This window comes from Pezoporus wallicus, unplaced genomic scaffold, assembly GCF_028554395.1.
Source record: "Pezoporus wallicus isolate ANWC-B61680 ecotype Strahan unplaced genomic scaffold, APGP_CSIRO_Pwel_v1 contig_4131, whole genome shotgun sequence".
NCBI lineage: Eukaryota > Metazoa > Chordata > Aves > Psittaciformes > Psittacidae > Pezoporus > Pezoporus wallicus.
In genome coordinates, this window is record NW_026641950.1 from 6,116,950 (window position 1) to 6,142,488 (window position 25,539).

Consider the following 25,539-nt stretch of genomic DNA (forward strand, 5'->3'; position numbering starts at 1 on the left):
TACTGGACTTTGCTTCCTTAATACTTCATTTCCATATTGCTTCTGTAATAGAGCTACTGAAACGTTTGAGCACTCGGGAAGATTTGGTGTAATATCAAACCCCTTGTGCTTCTCTCTTCTAGCTTCTTTGTGATGTGGCAAAATGTTGTAATTACATTTTTAAGGGTCTCCTTTTAGCTGCCCCAGGTCACCTAGCTCTAGTGGGGAGCAGCCTGATACTGTGTTGCTCTCATCCCGTCCCCAGTACACAACTGCTGGCTGCTGCTGCTTCTCTCTGCTAGCTTTCATCATGGCCTCAGTGTTATGCCCTTAGCTCTGTTGTGTGAGTGGCTGGACCATTCTGTGCTTAAATAATTCCAGCTATATGCTAATATGAAACAGATGTCTCCCAGCCACTGGCATGAGCTGTTGGTCCTGCTGCTCCCGTAGTTTCTCACGAGCGTTCAGGTAACTGATACTGGCTAGTCACAACCTGCCTTGAGTTTTGTGTGTCTGAGGGATAGGAGGCAAGGGAAGAGGATGAAGGGGGAGTGAAGGGGGCGACATAGTGGTGAGGGGTAAGGCGCAGCACCTGGGGCATTTGCTCGGCGATGAATGGAGCAGACACTGCTCGCAAGTAGTGCCTCTCGCCTGCCCTCCCGCTGCCAGCCATGGCGCAGCCCCCCCGCCCCGGGCAGGCTGCCCCACGAGACAGCACGGGTCAGGCCGGGGGGACGGCCTTGTATAAGTTCCGTTTCCTGTGAGTGGAGCAACAGCGGTTTGCAAGTCCTCTGCGCTTCATGCTGCTCCGTCAGTGCTTAAAGAGCTGCGTAAAATGTTTGTCAAGCCAGCATGATGCTTGTGAAATGAGGAAAAAAAAACCCAAAACCGAACACGGAGGAAAAAAAAAAAAAGGTAGGAAATACTGAAAACAGAGACTCTTACATGTTGCCTCTTTATACTACAGGAACTGGGGGTGTGACTGAATATCTAAACCACCTACACATCAGGGATGCCACCCAATCCCTGCCTATGTGCTGTGCAGAGCTCCTCCCCTCTCGTTTTGGCTAAGCAGACCTCTAGAGAAACTGCCTGTTCTGGCTCATACGGACTGTAACATATAAAAGCGGTTAGCAGCTCGTGAGGCCAGAAGTTTCAAAACCAGCACAATTTTGTTCTTTGGGGGTTTATAATAGCAGACACTCCTTCACAAAGGTTCATATCATCATATAGGAGAGTGCTGTATATACTGGGAGAACAATAGGCTGTATTCTTTTTTTTTTTTCTTGGTATTATCCAGAGGTAAGCCATTCAACTCAGTAAGTTTGCTTTGCATGTAGTTTTATCAATGCTTATCACATTTTGCTGAAGTTAAGGTCTGAATGCTATTTCTAAGATGTCCTGCTTTCATGCTATATTTGTTGTCTTTTGCCTACTAGCTTATCTGTGCCACATTGTGTCAAAATAATCCATGCATATGGGATAGGCATAGCCTAGGATATATTTTTCATTTTCACTGGAAAACATGCTGTGAGGTTCCTTGAAGTCTCCCCATTTAAGATTTGTAATGTGTTTTATGGACTGATCCAGTGTGATAGCACTGTCCCTATTTCAGGAATAGCTCTGATTACGTAATTCATTGTGTAATGATACTTCATTTGGTGTGATTGTAGTACAGACATATTAGCCCTTAAGATGGTTATTGGAAATTGCTCAGTAGCACATGTTCTGACTGGATTGTTGTTATGATTGAGCTGACAAGACAGAGTCATTTTTCTGATCACAGACTGCTAGTTCACTTTGTTCTGCTACCCAGATGTACAGAATCACATCTTTGACATCTTCTCTTCTACAGATTTGTTTTCTACTGCAGAGTACCTAAAGCAGAGTCCCTCTGTGGCTTATCCTTCTCCTTTGGCCCCAAAATGATAGTAATCACTGCAATCAGTTGTGCTTTCTTATTTTCCATTCTCTGTGAAACAAGTGCATTAGTGTTACCCAACTCCACTGACCTGCTCCTGTCAGACCATAATTTTACTGACATTGAGACAGCTTTGGCAGCTCATCTGGACTCTGCAAAAATTCCTAAAGCCAGGCGGAAGCGCTACATTTCACAGAATGATATGATTGCCATTCTTGATTATCATAATCAAGTCAGAGGCAAAGTCTTCCCACCTGCGTCCAACATGGAATATATGGTAAGTGAGCTTTGTTTATTTCAGAGTAAACCAAACTGTAAATCAGTGGTCTGTTTTTCTTAAATTGTGAGGGTTTAGTTAAGTAGATAAATGATTTTTAGCATTGTTTACTAAAATGTTCTTTCCTTACATTTTTAAAGTTGCATTAACATAAGCAAGCTAAAGCCAAATACTGAACTCTGAACCTTTTACTTGCCTTGTTGAATTTTCATTTCTGTGAGTAGTCCCAGTGAAGCTTCTGAGACCCAAGTAAATGAATCTGTGAATTAACTGTTTGCTGGCCTGAGGAATAGTTTGTGTGATCACAAGATGTCCTCACACACACTCACATGTGTTTAAAGTACTAATCATTAGTAACCCCATCAGTTTTGTGGACTTCATTTAAAGTCATTGCCTTGACTTATACAAAAGGTAGCCAGTGACCATTTCTACTTTCTTTCACACATAATACTTTTGGAGGCAAAATGGTAAAACTGTATTTGTAAAGTAATTCGTCTGATGCACTGTTTGTTTCATGCTCATGTATTTTACTTACTGCATATGGTCTGTGTGCATCTAATGCTTCTATTTTTCCATCAGATACAATGCTGCTTTTAAATGTTTCTCTAATATGTAGGATTTCAGTGTACGCAAAATGTTATGTTTGTGGCAGGCGCTTTTTACCCTTATTGGCAAATACTCATTATATGAATTATCTGTTCCTGCAGGTATGATAGGAGTTATTCATTCACTGTGATTTCATACTTGGCAGTACTAGCTAAAGTAGCATGTTTGCTATTTGTGTTCCAACTTTGAATGCATGCATAGTGTAGACCTCTAATGTTAAACATAGGCTGGCCAAGCATAAACTTTTTTACCTTCTAAGTAGGGTATTCACCCTGTTCTAAAAGCACAGACAAATTGTGTCAGCACCATGTATCTGCTTGAAGTCACAAGAGTTTCTCATATGACAACAGTTAGTTAACAGGTTTGAGAAACAGGATACCATCAGCTTGACATAAAAAGAGGATAAGAGTGATAACAACTCCTCCGTTTTAGCAGCTAATGACTAACAACTTGGTGACCTTTCTATCACAGGTGTTACTTAAATCTGGATTTGATTATAAAATTGGCTTAGCACATCCCAGCAGCACCTCAAAATGCGAAGTGCACTCAAAACATATCAGGATGAAGACCTGTTGCCATACTATAGGCTGAGTTTGAAGTTTGGTTGAGTGGAAAGGTCAGAGACAGAAGAAACAGAAAGGTCAGAAGGCAAGCTCAGTCATCATTTTCATTGCTGTGCACTCCACTGATGTTTCCTTTGACTCTGCATAAATAAACTTTGTTGTAATGTCTGAGGGAATGGCAGCCTACCATGCCCTTCCTTGGCTTCTGTGCTTTAGCAATGTGCTCCTGCAGTTTGCTTAACTGAAGCCAACACCCTGTCATATTCCCAAGAGTTTTGTAAGTGCAGTGTTCTTAGCCTGTTCAGTAAAAAACAAAAACCAAAAAAAAACTTCAAAAGAAAAAGCAATTTTAATTTTCCTTGATTAATTTATTTTAATGCACTCATATGCATAAACTGCCTCGATTTTATCTGTATTAGTTGGGTATTCTGCTGCAGCTCTGCTCTGCAATTGTGCTGTGCAAGGTTTGGTACAAAATTAAGACTGAAGCCTTGCAGCTTATATACTAACTTTTTCTTTGCCTTTCCTCCTATTGCTTTTACCATTACCAACCAGCTGTGGGTTGTGTTCCCATCAGCATCAGCCCAACCAGTAGTCTCAAGGGCAGGTTCTTAGGCTTTCTTTCACATTTGTCTTCCCAGTCTGAAAGTACTTCATAACTTCATGCTGCAGAATTCAGAGCAGCACCTCAAGCTATGTAGGTAATGATCCAGAGCACAACTTGAACTTGGATTCTGAAGTGGCAGCCAATCCCTTTGCCACCAATTGTCTTCGAGAATTTAATCAGTCTGTGTGTGTTCCATGTAAGAGAGCAAAAACCACAGTGAGCAACATTGTACATAGCTTGCTTTGCCACCTTCTTTGTAGCCATGGCAGCATCTGTTCAATTTTTCGCATCTGTGGCTTCAGAAAGGTTTTGGTAGGAAGGTCTTGAAGATGACATGTAAGCCATACGAAGACTGGGAACCCCTGTATCAGTAATGTTTGAATTTGATTGGTCCACTGTTAGGTCTCTGTATAGTTTCTATGTATGGCACAACATCTGTTGTATCTAATAGGGACTTAAGGTTGCTGCTGTTATGTATAGAAGATGTTGTGTTATTTGGTACTCACTTTCATAAATAACACAGCAAACACACTGTCATTACCAGCAGACAACAAGTGCTGTGCTTGAAAGAACCTTCCAGAGTGTGTGTTCCTGTCCTGAATACTGTGGAAAAGTTAGTGGTAGTGATGAAAGTGGCCTTTACCGTTTCCCCTAACAATGACTAAAAAGGATGTCTCATGTTAGAGAATTACTGGAATTACTTACAGATGCAGTAGGTTGTGGAAATCTTTTGTCTTTTTTAAGTGTGTTGAAGTAGAAAAAGACTAAACAGTTTGGAAGGACAAGAAAAAGATGTTTTCTCATCTTTTCTCTGTCCACAGTCATATTAAATTGTATTTTGTTCTTTTTTTTCCTAATTCTGTTAGGACCTCTGTACTTCTCATGAATTGTTGTATCACATTCTCAGTTTTTTACAGTCCATTTGCTTTTTCTTCTCCACTGGTAAGAACTCAGGGTTTAGCTATAAGGGTGGGTTCTTGTGATTACATTCTTCACAGCCAACCTTTTCTGGGGCTTTTTCTCCTTGACGCATTCTGTTCCTTTCCTTGATGCAGTCCCCTTCTCACGCGTTCATTGCATGTCCCTGCCCATGGAATGGAGTTGGAATGATATAATCATTAAGATCGCTTCCAACCTAAACCATTTTATGATCCTATGATCTATAGAAAATTAGACTTCCTTGTGCATTATTTTGTCTGTGCTTACTGTCTGGGAGGTTTTTGTGCTCTAGGACTTTGGACAAGAGGTCTCAAAAAATGGCTTTGAAGGCACATAGAATCATCATAGAATACTTAGGGTTGGGAAGGACCTTAAGATCATCAAGTTCCAACCCCCCTGCCATGGGCAGGGACACATGTGTTAGGCAGGGGAGGTTCAGATGAACACTGCAGTAACAGAGCTGGGGGAGTGTTTTAATTCTCTTGGAGAAAGGTGTACCTGACTGCTGCCCTGGACTGTTGTATGCAGTCCCTAATGAAAGCCAACAGCCAAGAGGAAAAAACAGTGATGGGACACACAGTTTTATTATCAGTCCTTAGTGAAAGAAACCGGTGTGCTTTACACAGTTAGACTTTGGGAAATCTTTCTTTTGGGACATTAGTACCCTTTCCATCAGACTTTAAAGTAGTCCTCCTTTTGGTTCTGGTTCTGGTATTGCTGAAGCCATCAATTGGAAGTTTTTCTGCAAGTACAAATCTAGAGTCAGTGCAAAGACTGAGAGAAAGTGAAAGAAATGAAACAAGGACTTTTAGACCATTAGAAATAATGACCTCTTAATTTAATTTGAGACTTATGACATCCTTCATTCTTCCTCAGCCTGTGACTGTCATTCTTCAGTGTTCTAAAAGCTGATGCCATACCTGCAGAAAGAAAGATGACACCATACTTTTGATCTGGCAAAGGGTCAAAATAATCCACTTGGCTTTAGTTGTTTGTTTGGATTTTTTTTTTGTTTGTTTGTTTTTTTCTGGAGAAAGCAGAAGGATTCCATTAAATTCATGGCTCAGAAAAAGTGAGGTGTGGAATTGCCTGCATCTCTCTAGCGTGAAAGGTATGTAAACCTGCAAATCCAGTGGAAGTCTGTGTACAAGCAAATCCCTTTTTCTGAATGCTTGTTCTGTACTACAGAAGCCTGCCTTGCCTTTCTGGAATATCTCTGCTACTTGGTAGGCTAGTAAAGATTTGAGCTGTTGCTAGCTGAAATGTGAGTCTCATAAAACTTATCATTTAGTATGCATTGGTACTATCTTTAGGCTCCCAAAACATTCATTAATGAGATGTCTGTTCCTATGAGAATCAAATGTTAATTATACCTTCCCTACAATCACCCCGCTTGAGGCCAGTTTTTTAAAAGTCCATATGGTCTTTATTGTAACCCACATCACTGTGTGCATGCAAAACTTGGTCAAGAAGTGCTTACATACAGGCATGCTATTAACAGCTTCTCATGTATCAAGCAGAAGCAGTAACTCTGATATAGCTGGGCTTTAATGAGCATTGAATACTGTCCACCATGACTTTCCCACAGGGAAAGTGGGGAAAACCTATTCTAAAGTACTCTGAAGTGGTTTGAATAACTTGTTGAGGAGCGATACTGAAAAACAAGCTGTGAGTAGTTCACTGTTGGCTCTGCAAGGGTGAATCCTGAGCCCAGTACTGATCAACATGGTCATTAGTAGACTGGCAGCAGCATGTCTGAAGTATAATAGATTGCATGCTCAAAAACAAGAAGGTGAATGTTTGTGGAATGCTGTCTGAAGATTTTAAGAGCAGAAAAATGCTCTAGATAAACTTGATCCAGCTAATGTATGGAAGATGTTCTGATACGCATTTTTTTTGTTCAGTGATTGCATAAATGCACTCCTATATTTGGCAAAATCTGCCCCTCATTGAATATGTCACTTTGTAGGACTCAAAATAGTAAAAGATTCCCAGACTAGCCTGAAATGAGTTTTTTTTTTGGACACGCAGGAGTTATTTCATGGCAATATAAAGAGATTTCCTCATGAGTTGGTGGCAGAGGAGCCAGAAGGGATGGAGAATCTGATCCTATTAATTTCTAGTAAATCCACATGAAAGACCATTATAAAATGGACAAAGGAAATGAACTATTGTTCTAAGATGAAAGTAATTTTGTTCCAAAAGAAACTCCTGTAGCTGTGTGAGGGAGTCCATATGAGACACGGGAGAAATCTGTGCACTATGTGTGGCCTAGGAGTGACCCTTTTTGCTCAGGTGATGGAGACTTGTCTGCAGCTCTTCATGGAGAGGAAGCAAACTTACAAAGTCAGGTCAGAGAAGCAAGAAAATACCCCACTTAATGGTCATAAATGTAAATAATTGGTTTATTATTTCACTCTTAAAATTGAAAGTCTTGATAATATTTTCTTTCTGTCAAAGTGATCTTTAAAAAGGTGTTCTGTGAATATGCCATAGGTAATGGGTAAAACAAAATGAAAATCAAAAAAACCCCAAAACAACTAACCCCAAAAAAGAAAAAAACCTACTTCAAGTTTTCCAAAGTCCTAAACCTTTTATATAGACATGGAAAAAGTGAATTAATTTGGTTTTCTCTCAAATTCAGAAGCATTTCTGCTAAATAAGCTTCTCATCTTGTTTACCTATTTTTTTTTTTTTTTGCTGTTGTCAATGTGGTTTATTACAGACCATTCTAAGTCTTAGAGGACATTTTGTTCTTGAATTGTTTGCCCTGGCTCATCTACATGGTCCCACTGAAATCATCCACGTCTGTGGGTGAGGATTGTAGGGCTAGTTCCTTCAAGATTTATGTCTAATGAGTTGGATAGGAACTCCTAATTCATATAGTTTATCCCTGCCTTGTTGCAGGACGTCCTTCTGCATTAAATACATATGGTTTTCATCTTGTCTACTACTGAACACATATAGTGATGCTGTCTCAGTCACATCTCTTGGCAAATATTTTACCTTAGGAATAGAAATGATTTCCAAATGTCTAACCTAAATATTTCCCTCTAAACCTCAGATAATTAACCTTTATATGCACTTTTTCACTGTCTAATATAATTTCTCTCCTGTTCATTTCAAACATTACCCTTTACCTATTTACTGATAGTTTTCTTGGTATTAAGATACATACATGCATGCATATAATCTTTCCTTTTTTCCATGTGCATGTCTTACAACGCTTCTGTGTATTGGAGCAAATTACACTTGCATTCCATTTACAACTTCTTTGTTAAATCGGTGAGTAGCACCCTTAAATGTCAAAGCAGATTAGGCCCACAATGCAATGGAAAATTTACTATGGAAGTTACTGGCAGCCTTGTTCCCTTAAATCCTATATACATGATGAAAGTTGGAATAAAGTAATCGGATGGTAAGTCAGGGTACAAAGATCTTAATCTGATTTTCATCATGCCAGAGCACAAAGTAAATCTAAGTATAGCTCAACCCAGTCTTCTGGGAGGAGAGACATCAAAGTGCTGAGAGCTTCCCCAGTGTAGTCCACATATCCCAGTTTGCCATAGCTTTTAGCCATGCAGGGAATTTAAAGTGAGGTGAGAACAAATGAGAAGGAGTGTAATGGGGAAATGTGTTCACTGGTTCCAGTTTGACCCTCCTATAATTATGTTTCTGTTTAGCCAACTGAGTATGTCCCTTCTGCCTGGTGCCATAACCAACACCAGGAGTGCCTAAAGATCATGGGCTAATGAACTCTATCAGTCCTTGGACACTTCGAAGAAAACAGAAAGAATTGATGTCCTTTACATGCTTGCAGTTAGGGGTGGCTGTCTGCATGACAGTATTGAAAGGAAGCAAACATTTTACAGCATACTCAACCTTTTTCTGCAGTGGGGGCAAAACATGGCAACTAGCACTAAGCTGAAAGAAAGTAAGAGTAGTTGAGCTTACTTTCTGCTAATTTTGCCCAACAGAGTTACCTGGCTCTTTTTCCTCACAGGTGAGTTTATCCACTTATCTATTTCCTACTGCACCACTGTCAGTAATGCAGCACTATACTACCTGTAGGCTATCGGTAAGATGCAGGATGATGCCCATTTTTCTAGTAGACTTTCATCTGCAAAAGGCTAGGAAACCCTATTAAAGCCATCACTTATGTTCAGAGTGAATGACAGAAGGCTTGTTCAAGAGTTACATTACACAGAAAGGAATTTTCCTGGAAAGTGTTCCTTGAAAAATCTGAAGAACTTCCCCCAAAATGCTGTTGTTGATAAATATTGTGATAAAGAATGACTGTGTTAAACTTGCTTTGGTATTAGAGCTCATTTCCAATGTTTTATGTATAAAAATTTTAAAACATCTATCTAGAAGGTGTTTTGTAATATTTACATTATTTAAGTTTAGTATTAAAAGAAAGCCTTCTAGGAATCTAAGCAAACAAAAAAACAACCTAGTAAAGTCTCTGCTAGAGAAGCAGCCTGGCCAGAGCCATCAGAATTAGACATTCCTTTATTATTAAATGTAGCACCTCTTGAACTTCTTGGCTAAAAACAGAGACAAGGCATTTTTCACAACAGTCTTGATCCAAAGTACATATCGCTTTGTTTCAGACATGAATGGAGATGATAGTAACCTTAAACCTCTCGACATTTTCATTCTTTTCCCATACCTGAAAAGAACATAGTCTACCCAGGTCTGTGGAAATGTGTATCATAAAGACAGCAAAAGATGGAAACTGTAGGGCAACCACTTGTTTGCTTTTCGTGGACAGAATACTGTCTTTAGCACAGGCACCACCATGTGTGAATGCATCTCCAGGTGCCCTGGGATGGGGTTTGAGGTCTGTTTTAACTCAACTAAGAATGACTTGGGTTTGCAGCTTGTATCTGTTGCAGTATCTGTTAATCTGTATCAAGAAAAAGAATCTTAAATTGAGCTTTCTTCTTCTGAGAATAAAGAACTATTGTTTTTCTTCTTTGTCCTGAAGAAAGAAGCTGATATGTGTTTTCTTTTGTCATGCTGCCATATCTTTCAGTCAGAGCTACTTAGAAAATAAAAGTATTTTCTTTGAAAGCTTTTACAGATATTAAGAATATTTTTTTTTGTTTTAATGAAAAACTTTAGTGGCCTTTTTTTAAAAAAAAGGCAAAAAAAGTAGATTTTTTTTTTCATCTAGAATAGAAGCAAAACACCACAAAAGAAATAAATTTTTCATTCACATTTTGTGGGTTTGCAAAAGGCAATTTGTTCTGATTGTATTTAAAATGATGGAGGTCAGACACCTTCCTCGTCAGACTTAGGACCAATTGTCAGGGTGACATGGAACTAGACAAAGTTTGGTCCGTGTTACCACTTCCGAGATAAGCTCTTGCCAACTAAAATATGCCTTGCAGTAGGTTAGGAAAGCACTGAATATTTTAAGATATGTAGCTCTGATATTTATCTTTCCCAAAAGCTAAACAAATAATAGCATATCAGTGAGGCTTATTGTTATTAAATCTGATAGCCTACCAATTTTCTTTGTTTCTTATTGTTTGAAAGCCTAGTGCCAAACTTTAAAAGAAATGCAGACAACCTTTAGAAGAAACAAATTGACTACTAACAGTGGTCAGGACTCAAATGATAGCACTTTGAATTTGTACCAAATAGACATGCAGGAATATAAACTTCTGTATAAATTACAGACTTGAATTTTCATACGAAAAGAATTTCTGGCAATGAGGTTTCTTGAACATATGTCTGGTGATGCCCTGATTACTATAAGAGAGACCTTCTAGTACTGAGCCCTTCAGAAGTGTGAATCAGATGTTTGGAGGTTTGGTTATATGAGAGTAAATTGGCTATAAAACATTGCACAATTTGAGTTGCAATGGAGTATTAGACAAGCAGCTTGATGTATTAACCCTCTATTTATGTGCAAAAAAATGAAGTACAGAACTGTGATTCCCTTCAAGGTTTTTTTCTCTAGAGAGAAGATGTTGGCAATTTTCTGTGTAACCTTTCAAATTATTACCTAATGCATTTGGGAAAGGACTTGCAGATATGGTAGGCACCATATGACAGTATGCAGAGTAAAACTTCTAACAGGTGGTAGGTGAAAGCAAAAAGTACTCATATTCTTACACACAGAGAGAGAGACAGACTAGAGCCCAAATAAATATTTAAGTTTGCCAAATCTGTCTATAAATTCCAATGAGCTCATATATTTTCATCCACAGTATGTATTGAAAAAAGTGAAGGCAAAGAGACGAGGCTCAGTCACTCTGATGAAAAGGCATGCAGGCAGAAGGGCTGGTAGGTTGTTTAATTAAGCTTTGTGGGGTAGTGGACATGGTGGGGGGTCCTACAGGAAGTCTCTGAACCTGAAAATGCTACAGGCTTGACTGTGCAAAAGAGAAAAGGAGAAGCTGGGCAAGGGACTCTGGCGTGCTTTGCATGTTGCTGTGGGATTTGTGAGAGATGGCCCCTGCATGTGCAAGTGGTACAGCTGGTGCAAGGCTGCAGGCTGAGTGACCCATGAGGACAGGATCTACATGTTGGATGACAGCAGCCTACATCTGCTAATCCACTCTGGGACTTGCACTAGCAGCTGTGGAGTGCAGCTGCACAGATGGGCTGGACACATCGGATTTCATCCATCAGCTTCCCAGTGTTTTTCACACAGGAAGAAATCACTTGGGTTGAAGTTTTCTTCTTTCTCAATTGCTGTCATTCCAGAAGAAAGAGCTTCTGATCTTCAGCTGGGCAAACAGGCAGAAGTACAGGGCTAATGGATAATAGAAAGGTTAACTTTTTGTCTGAGTGCTGCTAAAAGAAGGTCCTACTGGCGACCTTTCTGATGTGCATGTGAACCATTGTGGATTTGTGTCAAATAATAATCTGAAGCTGCTAATAAAAAGAAGGAGGAGGGTGGAAGAGGAGAGAGGTCAAAACAGAGTATTTCTCCTGTTTGCTCTGGATTTGTGCTCAAACCTGTACCTGGTGCTTGTCACTTCAGCTGTACAAGCGGTCTCAGCCAGCTGACAGGGAAGGTCACACCATGGCTATTGTGGCATTATGGGCAGCAGTTCTCACACTGCTGGCACTCAGGGAACTCCTAGAAGGGTAGTGAGTAACCAGGATGTGTATGTTTTGTTTAACCACTGAGAAATATGCAGATTACTACCCTATCTGATATGTCATTATAACACAACCAAACAGCAAATTAGTGAGGGCTGCTGCTGATATTTAATATTCAGAGCAGTGCTCTGCAGAGTTTCTCTTGTACCCTTGTGCAAGAGAAGGGAGCTTCCTTGCTACTGGCTATAAAACTGGGCCAGGAAAGATTAAGGATTGTGATGGCACAAGAAGAATGGAAGCACAGTTCTCTATTGCTTGAATGCTTTAAAATGATCATTAGCAGACTGCCTAGGCTGCCAGGTTAAAAACATGTCTTTATGGATTCCCCAGTTAGCCCATATCTTCTGTCTAACAATCTGTCTGCTGGCAATTCTCAAGGAAGGAGCACTCCTAGTTCTCACATTTTTTTCATAGTTTCTTTGCGACAGTGAGGGCTGTAAATTTAAATGCTTCTAAAAACATCCACGGAGCACAAAGATATCAACACAGAATTAGTGTATCACTGTGTATTCTGCTCCTTTTGTATTGAGAACACAAATTCTCACTACCTGCTGCCATTAATAACTATTTCAGAGTACTTGCAGAGAAGGGGGAGTTCATTGCCATTTGCATTGGTAATGATGTCTCTCATACAACAAGGCATGCATAAACAAGATTTAACAATACGGAGACAATTTCTTTTATCAGTGTAAATTTGTATTCTGAGCTTCAGGAAAAGTATCCGATTATTCTGAGAACATGTTTTTTTTTGTGTCTGAAAAACAGGAAATAAAAATTAAAAATGTTTCAGCTTTCTCATGGAAAGTCATCCTTGACTAAACGGTCATCCCCATTAAATAATACTTCTCCTTTTTCCACACCTTGCGTAATGAACTAGACTATCAAAGGTTAGGTTGATATTTTTTTCTCAGTCCCCATATTTGTCAGGAGTAATGGATCTTAACTTTATCTTCTTCAAAATTCTGAACTTTAAGAACACCTCACAAAGGGGTGTAATTCCAGAGGACAGTATCAGTCATTCCTTCTTAGGTGTGGCAGCTGTGGAGCAGGCAACTAAAATGTTAATTTTAAGTTTACCTTTCAGTTCTAATGATATTACTGATTTAAATACCTGTTGGGAGGTATTCTACTGCTTGAATCAGTCCTTTTTGTTTACCTGTAAGAAAACTGAAATAAATATTTTATATTTTTACTTTTGAAACAGTGAGTCATGAGAAAGAGTCATGAGAAAAAGACAATATAACATCACTCTCACAGAAAGTAAATGCAGTAAAGAGACAGATGTTATTGATGACTTTGGAAGAAGCCAGTAATCACTTTCTATGGGGACAAAAAAAAAAAAAATAAAAAGAAATCACAGCATGTTTTGCAAAATTTACCAATCAGATCATAAATCTGAGGGTAGGTATCAGCAACATGGAAAGTTTGAATTATGAGTTGTCAAGTCTTCTTTTCTTTGACAGTGTGTTGAAGATATGAAATAGAAACGAATGCCTATTTTAATATTTATAAAGCGCACAGATTTTTTTCCCCAATTGTAAACTATGAAACATTCACATTCTGCTTGTTCTTCAAATAGTGAGGAGACATCCTCTTACAGAAATAGGAAACAAGTAATTAACATGTTCTAGTATGCATAAAATTAACTTAGGAATATGACATTTTTACACTTGCAGGGGTAGGAATTTTCTGGTTTTAAGAAAAACATCCATCAAGGGTCTATGTGAAGTTCCCAGATATTTGTTCTTTCCTTACTTGGCTTAGCTAGTGATACTTTGGATGATCTATAGCGTCCGAGAACTCATTTACAACACAGAATATGAGAGGAAGCCGTAGCAGGCTAAGGCAACCTTCTCTCTCCTTTCTTCCTGCTAGATAAAAGTTTTCTCTAAAGCAATGAGAAAACTTAATGCATGTGATCAAAAAGCTAAAGTAATAGACATGGACAGCCATTTCTATATTGAGCTTTTCCTCCTATTTCAGCACATGATGAAATTAATATTCATTAAATGCATTTCTGTTATGTATAATGTTCATAGCTCTTCCTGCTATGGAAAAATCTTGTAAAATGATGTGATGCAGCATTTTCTCCAGGTGTTGGCATCCTTTGGATAGACAAGCTGAGAGACACGCACTGCTTCCTAAGGTCCTGTGGACTACAGAGTGAAATCTCACAAAATCAGCTTGAAACACAGGGTTTTAATATTGGTTCCAGGCAGAAACTTTGTGGTGCCTGTGTTTGCACCATCTTACTAAGATGGGTTAGTTTAAGGAAACGGTCGTGTTACAAGCTTCACTGACATCCAGAGTTCCTACATCAGACCTTATTCAGGTAACTGGGAGGTGCTCCATGGAAATAGAAAGTCTTTAGGGAGGTTCACACATCAAATAATTTCAGTTAGTCATTCAGAAGGCCTGTAGTGAATATATGACCCCTACTTTAGGAAAGGTACAGATCTCAAGTGACACAGTTTCTTGATACCATCAAAATTCCCAGACCTGATGTTTCATTAGGACCAATGATGGGATCTAGGCCCTGAGAATGCTGCTTCGAATCTCTGCTTTGTTTTAGTCAATGTAATTTAACTGCAACTTCATATACCCACCATTCATAGATGTTCTCAGCAAAGTTTGCATGTTCAGGCTGTGCATGTTGCAGTAGTACACTTAAATCTAGGAGTATGAAACTTTTAACTTTACAAATGTAATTACTACAAGGTGAAAGTAGCCAGAGTAACAGTATGTTTACAATAATACAATGGTCTTAGAAAGTTTGTAGTAAGAACAAATGATTTGGATTAAGAGGATTCCATTCAGTTTCCTCTGGTATACTTGTTGAATGTTTTCTACTTACAGATAAAGTAGTGAGGTTGCTGTCAGAAGTAGCTTGTTGTTTTGAGCTTTAACTCCTGTTCTGCAACAGGATTTGTCCCCTAAGACATGTCAAGAGAGAGCTACTCCATTTAATGACTGATATTAGGAGTACAATTCTAACTGTAAAAATGGTTATATACAGCATTCCTCAAATTAATACATAGCTATTAATGTGGGAAAAGAAGAGCCAGTTATTTTTCAACAAGTGTTATGGACAGATCTTTTTAATTTTGTGGTTGTTTTTTTTTTTTTTTTTTTATTCATCATATGTTTATACAGCTTCATCATCATTTTAATACCTGAGAGGATAGTTGCGACCAGGGCCTCCTGTTCCAACAAAGCTGTTGCGACAAAAGGGCAACTCCATCCCTTCTACAGTATAAATTACCTAAGAACAACTGAGAGAAAGCTATAAAACAGCGATAGAAACAGAGAATACAAAGAAACTGTGACCCACAACATTAAAAGACTTCCCCTGGGGAAAGAAGTCTGTGTTCTGGGCTTCAAGAAATTTCATTCAACATTAAAGATATTTAATTTTACACTCCATTGCTTATTTATACTATGGGAATAAAATAATTTTACTATTTGTTTACAGAGTGAAATAAGCAAAAAAACCCACAAAACTTGGGTGAAATTCTGACCTCACTCACAAAATTCCTGCTGACTTTTATTTACACTAAGATTTTAGTCCTAATTCTCAACCAGCATGTGCTGTATGAGTTCAGAGAACAACGCACAGCTGCCTCATAAAGTGTTCTCTCATGCTGAAACTCCCCATGTAGAAGCACTGGCCTGTTCTCTATATTCAGTCCACTAGTTGATTTTCAAGTGTAGTTTTGCAGTGCAGTTTTGCTGGGAGGGGTGCAGAGAGCGCAGTAGGACAGCTTTCTAGGAAAATAATCTTTGGCTGAGGAAACAAAAATAAATTGGCCAAAGGATGTTCACTTCAAGTTGCCAGTGGAAGTGTGGTGAGACGCTTTAACTCTATCACAGCTCAGTTAATCCTAGTTGAGGAGTGGGGAGGGTTTACATGCTGGACCAAATCAGTGATCTGGAGAGTTTGGGAGGGAGTATTTATGCTGGGTGGAAGGAAGGTGACTGCTTCCGCAGTTACTAATGACTTAGCAAATCAAGATTTGCAGTCACCACAGAGATAATGAGCATAGCTTGGCACTAGGCATTTCCTTAAATCTTGACCTGCTGAGTATGCAAATTTTTCTGCTTTTTTTCCTTTTGCAGTTTTATGTTCATGCCAGGCAGCTTTCTCTAACATGTTAAATAGAAACACTGGATTGGCCATCATTTCAAAGTTTATAATTTTGTTAATAGCATAATTTTTTAAAGTCTTTGCTAATTAAGTTGGGATTTTTACTTTCATATGTCATGGTTTAAACTCAGCCACACAATCTCTCTCTCATTCCCCCCCCTTCCTCCCCCCAGCTCCCGGAGGCATGGGGAGGAAAATCGAAAGAATGTAACTCCCACGGGTTGAGATAAGAACAGTCCAGTAACTAAGGTATAACACAAACCACTACTGCTGCCACCAATAATAATAATGATGATAAGGGAAACAGCAAAGGAAGAGAATAAAATCACTTACCACCCACCGACTGATACCCAGGCCGACCGAGCAGTGATCTAACCCTTCCGGGTAACTGCCCCCGGTTTATATAGTGGGCATGACGTGCTGTGGTATGGAATACCTCTTTGGCTAGTTTGGGTCAGTTGTCCTGTCTCTGCTTCCTCCCAGCTTCCCCTCCTCCCTGGCAGAGCATGAGACTCAGAAAGGCCTTGGTCAGAGTAAACATTACTGAGCAACAACTGAAAACATCGGTGTTACCAGTGCTGTTCCCAGGCTGAAAGTCAAAAACACAACACTGCACCAGCTACTAATAAGGAGAAAAATGACTGCTACTGCTGAACCCAAGACATCTTATCATACAGAAACTTTCCTTTTGGCTTTCAGGTTACTTCACTTTATCTTTTTAGGATATTTTTCTATTTCTTTATATGTTATTTATCTATACATAACAATGAAGCCTCATGGTTAAAAAATCCAGGTGTCTTTGCCCTTTTCTCTTACATGCCCAAAACAGGGGACTTAACTGAAATATAAATCAATACAAGTATGGACTCAGGATCAGAATTCTTTGAAAAGGGGGAACTCTTGCAGTTTTAAGATTTAAAATATTTTAAGTCATCGTGAGATAATTTCTGTTCATCAGCCTATATTAATTCATCTGTCTTATTCATGAAGATGATTGAGAGCTAGTCTTAGAGGGACTGAGACCACCTTTTCTTCTAGGAAAATAAGGAAGGTGAAGCAGTCAGTCTTCTTCCATGAAATAGAAATGATCTACACGGCAGGAAGGGACTCTTCACAAAGGCTGGAATGGAGGAAATTAAAAGATGCTGCATATGATCCCCTCACCTTATTTCTTATTCAGTAGTTAAGTTCTTCTTGTTCTCGCTTTTTTTTTTCCCTTTTTGTTTGCCAAGTTTCTTAAGTCCAGAGAGTGGTCAAGAGTGAATAGATAATGGAAAGCAGAGCTCACTATGTATCACAGTAATGCTTACCTGCCAAACCCACAACTTTTTAACTGAGTTTGGAACAACCCCCTGAAACTTTACAAGTGAAATGCTTCAGAAGATTCCTGAGAACCAGAAAATGAAACTAAGGAGAAATGGAAGTGGACTAGCAATGCTTTCACTGTCCAGGGCGGGGGCCATGCCTAGTTTAGAGAGGGCATTAATAGTAAAAACCTAATCTGGTCTTCACATTTCTTTCAAACACATAACATGCAATTTTGCAAGGCTATTTAATATGCAAAAATGTGCTGGATGGACATGAGGAGCTTGGTGCTATTTGTGCAAATACAGTACACATTTAGATTATTGTGGGACTGCAGCCAGGTTACTTGGGAGCAAGAACGCAAACCTCATGTTCAGCCTTCTGGCAGGGAGCACTCACGGCAGAAGCATGATTAATCCCAGCAAAGGAGGGTGTTTATGGGGTGTCACAGTCCTGGTGTAGCTGCCCCTTATGGATGCACGCCAGGCACCTGTGTTTGGACTTGTGCTGGATCCTTGTTCTCTGTTCCCCTGGGCCTGGGCAGGCTCTGAACGCTGACTGTGGCCCTAGCCTCTCAGTCACACTTTTATGCTTGCACCTACTGTTGTCCCCTCCTTTAACCTTCTTTTTGGGATATACCACAGAGGTTATAAAGGGTTTTTTTACACTATCCACATGCAGCTAGTTGACTTAACATCAGAGATCTGAAGCAGAAGAAATGTCTGTCCACTGTTTTCTTCTCCTTGGGACCTGGAGCATTTCCTGGGGTTTGGATGGTGCCATAGCAGTCTTACATCCCCTCCCTTGTACCCTAGTTCTCCAGCTTACCCTTCTCTTCACAAGTTACAGACTTATCTCTAACTCCTCTGAGAAACTCCCCATCATTTTTCAGAGCTCAAGTCAGTGTTCCCTGGCTTAAGACCAGTCCTTCTTAGCCTGCTGCTTCCTGACACTTCTCTGTTTTGTCCTTTTACTGGCAGTTTGTTTTGACTTTATTCTGGGACTCTTTATAAATAGGTGTAAAGTAAATATGCCCTGCTTTAAGCACCATCCATCTTACTTTTCCTAGGGTGGTTCAACTTGAATGAAAGTTTGTTTGCATTAAAGGTTCATATTGCTCTCTGTTGTGATGCTTCAGTTTCAATCTAGGAGGTACCCCACCTGCTCAATATTAGCAGTTTCATAAAATTTACTGAATTTTGTCATTTTCACTTAGAGAAATTTCACAAAATACCAGACAGAGTCAGGACATGAATTACTTTCCTGGTCCGTGGTCTGTGCAGTCTGCTCACTCTGCAGGTTGCAAAATTAAAGCTGTGAATTCAGTGTTAGAAATCTCATGATTAGTTCATAGTACAGAAAATATCTGTGGCATGGGCCACCTTATCCTTTGATAAGTTAATTTCTGATTTTGCCTCTTATTTCATACTTGAGAGAGCATACTCTTTATTTCATAGCCACTCGAGATTTATGAGTTTGGGTTTAAAAAGCTGCACTGGGCTTGGTAAGCGCATTCTGTTCCTGCCTTTTTACTGGAAGTTCACTAAAACTATCCTGCATCAAAACACTCCACTCAGGGTATTAAAAATTTACATCTAACTCCAGGATCTACAGCCTAGTTGGATATCACTTAAACACTAAGTTATAGTAGGATTTATGCATACTTGTGATATAACAGTTTTCTTTATCTGGATGTCCAATAGTACAGCAGATTCTACTGCTGATTTCTCTGTTATTGTTGATAGAAGCCCATTTGCTATGTAGAAGGCAGCAGAGTTACAAATTAAGAATTTGAGCAGGCGAAGCATATAAAGGAGACAGTATTTAAGTTCACTTGTCATGTTCCCATCATTGGAGAATTTAAGAAGTCAAATTGTCTCTTCTTACAGAGTTGTTATTTTTTTATTCCAGGCAGGGAGTAATGTCAGCTCCTGTGCAGAATAAAGTGGTGAAACTCATACTGCACCTGGAAACTATCCATAGTCTTTGCATTTGTGGAATCCCTTTTCTTGACCTTCTGTCCTCAAATATGAAAAGCTGCCACACACACTCTCTCTCGCTATATATACTCTTGAGATCCTATTTCAAATGTGTTGGGGTTTTGTGGGGTATGTAATACCTGTGCTGAACTGTTCTTCCTCGTGTGCCTCTCCTTCACTTTGACTTTCTATCTGAGTCTCAGCCAACATTTCACTCCTCTCTACACATGGATCTCATCAACACAGAAGGAGAAATGGTAGGAGAATGCCTGTTCAGTAAAGGGCTTTTCCAGAAAAAAAGGGAGAGATCTGAATACTTGGCTTCCTCTGATGTGGGTGGGAATTTTGTCCAGTATTAGGGCAAATCCTGCTACAACCTGTACATGCTGCCCCACAGTTTTCTGAATTGAAGAGCTGTGTGCCTGGTTACCCACCTGGTGTGTTATGATAGTGTATTTGTGACTTAAGCTACTTGCTTCTTGTGTTCTTGCAGTGTGATCACTATCTGTTTTTTTTTTCATTCTACTGTATGGATATTTTATTTTGTCAGGTTTGGGATGAAACTCTTGCCAAATCTGCAGAGGCTTGGGCTGCTACATGCATTTGGGACCATGGACCTTCCTACTTGCTAAGATTCTTGGGCCAGAACCTATCTGTAAGAACTGGAAGGTAGGCAGATACCCTACAAAACAGTTGTCAGTCTTTGAACACCTTTTGAGATCCAGGTGCAAGTTGTCATCCAGTATTCTAGCAATAATTGATATCTGTCTGTGTTCATTTGGCTTAAGAGTATTACTGCTTAATGCTGTGCCTCTAGTGATGCATGGAGAAATGTATATTTAGGTGACTTGCATCAGAGGAATTAGCAGCAGAAAGTTCCAAAAGACTTAAATCTAAAATTACATGTTTTTCTTTCTGTATTTTAAACAAACACAGGTATCGATCTATTCTCCAGCTGGTAAAGCCATGGTACGATGAGGTGAAGGATTATGCTTTCCCTTACCCTCAGGACTGCAATCCCAGGTGCCCCATGCGATGTTACGGACCCATGTGCACCCATTACACACAGGTTATATGAATTACATTCTTCTATTCAAAATCTGTCGTCCAAAGCTGGACTTTTCTGTCATGTATTTATAGCTCTCTCTCAAATAAATGTGTGTGTGTGTGTATATATATATATATGTTTCCTTTCAATTTGGACTTCACCAATAATAAATATTTATTCAGATGGTTTGGGCCACTTCCAATCGTATAGGCTGCGCAATCCACACATGCCACAATATGAACGTCTGGGGATCTGTTTGGCGACGAGCCGTTTACTTGGTATGCAACTATGCGCCAAAGTGAGTTGCTTTCTTTTAAATATTGTTTACTTTTATACTTCATGCATGTTTTGGTCCTCTCATAGGATTGCTTACTCCTTTTTCTGCAGCTTGACCTCTTGTGCTTTTTCTGCTGGCTGCTCCTTCGTTCTAACTTTACAAATGAACATACAAAAAAATTCATGACTTTGGTATACAAGGAAGAAAAGGAAATAACTTGATGTGTAAGGAACAAACCCAAACCCTTTTTTTTCTGGATTATTATTATCATCTTCATCATTATCTTCCTTCTTTATGCTGACTCCGCTTCACTTTCAATTCCTTATTTCTTCATTCTGTTAAATATAATCATGGTGACCTAGTCTTCTTCAGGTGAGCAATCCCACTGTAGTTCAGACCCTTGATTTACTGTGAACACGTTGTTGCCCACAAGATGCTTTTGCTTATGACCATGCTGCATAAGGGTATCCATAGCATAGGTTTCCTACAAAGTCCATCTACCTAAGCTCAGTGTCTCCAAATCTCATCTTGCCTTCCATGTTAGGGTCCTTCAAAGGACAGCCATAGGCAGCCCTGTATCAAGTAGCTGTGCAGACATGTGTTAGGTTGAAATGAAGAAATTAATTTTCCCCCTGCATTTCCTAGATGTCATCCCAAACTTATATCTGGGTGCAGAATGGATCAATAACATGGCTCTGGGAAAGGTTCGATTTGAGTTCTGGTTTGGACCAGTGCTTCGTAAGCAGCATGGGCAATGTAAATGGCTGTTTTCTCTGACTCTATATCAGGCAAAGCCATAGTTCTGTACAGAAATCTAAGTATAATTAATTGAGCATGTTTTCCATAAACTCACAGTGGCACAGGTCCATTTGTGGCAAAGAGCATGCAAGAATATGTCATTATTCTAGCTGTTACATGAGTAAAAGAATTTTTAAAGATTCTGCAACTTAAAAAAAAGATAGGATTTAGTAAGAAAATGGAATTCAGGGAAAATGGCCTGTGGGAATCAAAAAGATTTCTCTGTCATTTTGTCTTTAATATCTAGTAGAAAAGGGTGATAAGAAATGTATATGAGGAAGCAAAGATCAGGCAGCAGAACTATCTGAATTTTAGCTCTACAACGTGGACAAGGTGAAATCAAAGTTTATAAGAGAAACCCAAATATTACTTATGATGTATCCTAATTAAAAAAAAATTATAAACTTCAAGAGTACATCTCTCATGTACATATATAAGAAAAGAATAGGCTTATACATTACACATTATTGAAAACTGCTGCATTGTTTGTGTATATGTTAACAATCAATTAATGACATTTTACATTTTCTCAGTGTAAAAATCCCATTGTTTCTCAAACAGCAAACCAAAGTCTGGAGTTACAAGCTTCTTCTCTGGATAAGATTTTGAGTAGAACTTTGGTTTATAGGTAGTAGAATTGGGGGTTTCCTATGTACTTATTGCACAGTTACAAAAAGGATACTGAGCGGTCTTGTTTGGCTTAAGTTCATATTTCCAAGAATTAATTAGATTGAGTTAAGTATATTTGGTTTAGAGTCCTTGGGCACACATGCAGAATTTTCTTTGCCAGTCAATAGACTGTGTCTTTCTGAGTAGGGAACTCCTCTAAACAAGAAGAGGGTATTACAGCTCTGACCCAAGTTATTGAGGTTGGAATTTGGCAAAGATTTAGGATTTAGAACTCAAATAATTTTCACTGATACTATGCTGTAATGCTGAAAAAAAATCTATGCTTCTGAAATCAGGAAAAAAGTTTAAGAGGGTAACTATAAAGTTTAAAAGTCCCTGCTCCTGCTTTTCTATCAGAATCACAGAAATCAGCCATGTGTTGCATAGAAAATGAAGCAGAAATCAGCTTTCTGGATTTCCGTATCTGTTATCAAATTAAATATATTTCCTGAGCACTCAGCCTGCTGTACCCATTTGGAAGAGAAGTAGGAATGAGAAAATTATTTGAGAGATTCCTACTTTATTCCAAGGCACAACCCAGACCAGGGCTTTTGATCCAATGTTACTAGCTTGGAGGTGGAGGATGAGAAAATGTTTCATAAATAATTGCATTACTCATTGCTATACCATGTCACATGCAAACTAGAGTAGAGTTGCCTGCTCAGTGAGACATAACATTTAAATCAAAGTCTAATTTTAACTTTCTTTCTGCCTACATCATGAATGTTACATGAATCTCTAAAAGCCCAGGTGTCATATAAGCACCTAAAAGTCTAGATGTGTTTTTCAGATGTTCTTAGATATTTCAGAATAACCTCTTTTCACATGATCAGTTTCCAGACTTGTACCCCTTTCCACTCAGGCTTTATTACACCGCACTTCACCAGATGGAAGTCCTCCTTCTCCTCCCATTAATGAGACCACTATAAATGCCCAAATACAGTTCTTAATATATTACTGTTGAGAATAATTTTCATCTTACCTTTTCTCTAACCATGGATTCTACCTCAGAGCTTCACAATGTGGACCTGGAGTAGTCCAACCTAAGAACAGGAGTTCACTCAATTTATTTTTCCACTTTTCAAGAGTTGCCTTAAAACCAAGTTTTAAGATAACTGCCAGACAAGAAACTGCTCAAGGAAAACCTTGCACCAATGTTTATGTTGCTAAGGTCTCATAAATACAGCCCTCCAGTGAAAAATACTCCGTCCCAGGCTCAGAGAATCAAAAATCACTTGGCTGAAGCAAAACCAGGAAAACTGGGACTTTACCATGGAGACTAAAGGATATAGAATTGACCACTGGCCTGGGGTGACATGGTCATTCTCCTGCTGGTTTAGGGGAATTGATAGATCAATACTTGTCAGTAACCTCCAGAAATATATTAACGTATATTTTCGGTAACAGGGCGTTTATGGGGTATCACTGAAGACAAAACCTTTAATTTCTCGAAACAACTATGTTTAATGATTATTTTTCTTCCTCTCTGACCTTACTAAGCATTCATTTTCCTTTATTATTTTCAGGGGGAATTGGATTGGAGAAGCGCCATATAAAGTAGGAGTCCCATGTTCAGCTTGCCCTCCAAGCTATGGAGGTTCTTGTACTGACAATCTTTGTTTCCCAGGAGTAACCTCAAACTACTTATACTGGTTTAAATAAGTTAAGGTTTACATTATTTTGAAAAAAAAGCCCCAAACCAAACCCCAAAAACCCATGGATGAGTAACAAGAAGCTTGTATATTGAATTTTGCACATATTATATATAGAGAGATATTGTAATAATACTCTGATGTTTTCTTTTTGTATGCTTTTGTATAATTAGCTTTCAAAGTATAGTATAATTTGGTTTTAACACTTTTGGATATAAGACTCGCATTAACCCTTTTCTATTAATAATTTGTTAAAGGAGAGCAAAATAATTTTCACCTTAGCAAGTGTAGCTTCCTGAAGATTAGGCTCTATAAAAAGCACATTAAAAGATTAAAGAATATGACTTCCTTTAAAAGGTAATAGCTTCAGAAAGAGAAAGGTCATTGTTTAATACTGTGCTTTAAAAATGGAGTGTGACATGCAAAGCAACAAATTGTTCTCACACTCTTATTGGTTCCTCTCATTTACACTGGTGCTTTCACCTGCAATGTCAATGGGACTCTGAGCAGAGGAAAACAAATGTGCAAGAGAAACTGCAGGATTACCTACCTCATGCACAACATCAATTTGTTTATGGCATTTGAAGAGTTCAGCACATGACTGCTGCTGTCATCGATGCTGGTGTACAGACAGGAAAATTAGAGATAATGAGGAACCACACTAGCCAAGATGCAGTGGCTGTTAACTCACATGCCTAAAGTCTTACCTGGGTAGAAAGCTGCATCACTTTAAATATTGGTATAATAGCACAGCCTAATTCTAAATTCCTGTGTTTCTGAACACAGTCATGATGCATAATGGTGCTTTGCAGCAGTATATTTATTCTTGTACAGGAAGTGAAGAAATATACTGCTACAAAGTAACATACATCAATACATGACATCCATACTGTCTTTTACACTGTTAAGTTTGCCCGTATATGTGTTATCCCACTGACTGAAACTCAGCCAGGTAAACTTTCAAGGAGAGATCAGATTTGAAATTAGATTATAGGATTTCCAAATAAAGGACATTAGGCAACTTTAAACTTCATACAGATTTTTTACAGAAATTCTAAATCAATATGTAGTGTCCTTTAGTATATATTGCAGTGTTTCTTGAAAAGATGTGTGTGAATTAGTAAAACCCAAATCTTTTTATTCATACCTTTCCTACTAAAACGTGAACACTTGTGGGTGCTTACTAGAACATTTATAAAGAGGACCTACACTTTAAGATGTAATATTATACAGGTAGTTTTCTTGAAAAACAGATTATGAAAAGGAGGAAATCAATTATCTGCCACAACTACTACTTCATTGAAATAGTCTTGAGTTTTGGCTTTGTATTACAGGCCAGAGTGTATTCCACTTTAAATATATGTGTTTAGTCTGCTCGCACTGCTACATTTAGACCTCTGAAGTTTATGAACTTTGAAAAGCAATACAGAGCAAGCAGAACAACAGAGGATTTCACTAATTCAACATATATATGTGTCCTTAAGTCACTACTTCAGTCCTTTTGAGGGTGTTTGAGATAGTCTGTCGCCAAAATATCAAGTATCATATTGGTGATATAAAAGGAAATACCAGAGTTTGAATTTTTCATGTATATTTTTAATCCACCAAGATAGCTGGGGGGGGGGAATGGGCTCTACAGATTATGAAATGTTG

The 25,539-nt window shown here is 38.8% G+C and overlaps 1 protein-coding gene across 1 annotated transcript; it reads left to right on the plus strand.

Annotated features, from left to right (window-relative positions):
- Positions 1-1,069: 1,069 nt before the first annotated feature.
- On the plus strand, positions 1,070-24,933 carry PI15 (peptidase inhibitor 15). Its single transcript, XM_057426225.1, has 6 exons — positions 1,070-1,281; positions 1,835-2,177; positions 19,993-20,111; positions 20,379-20,511; positions 20,673-20,788; positions 23,761-24,933. The coding sequence occupies exons 2-6, from the start codon at positions 1,905-1,907 to the stop codon at positions 23,894-23,896; spliced, it is 777 nt and encodes a 258-aa protein (XP_057282208.1). The 5' UTR covers positions 1,070-1,281; positions 1,835-1,904; the 3' UTR covers positions 23,897-24,933.
- Positions 24,934-25,539: the final 606 nt, after the last annotated feature.

What these genes read in the sequence shown, in the direction of transcription:
- PI15 (XM_057426225.1), top strand. Translation starts at nt 1,905, where the DNA reads ATGATAGTAATCACTGCAATCAGTTGTGCTTTCTTATTTTCCATTCTC. An exon ending in CGTCCAACATGGAATATATG is followed by an intron (nt 2,178 to 19,992) that starts GTAAGTGAGCTT and finishes TTATTTTGTCAG; the next exon opens with GTTTGGGATGAAACTCTTGC. An exon ending in CTATCTGTAAGAACTGGAAG is followed by an intron (nt 20,112 to 20,378) that starts GTAGGCAGATAC and finishes AAACAAACACAG; the next exon opens with GTATCGATCTATTCTCCAGC.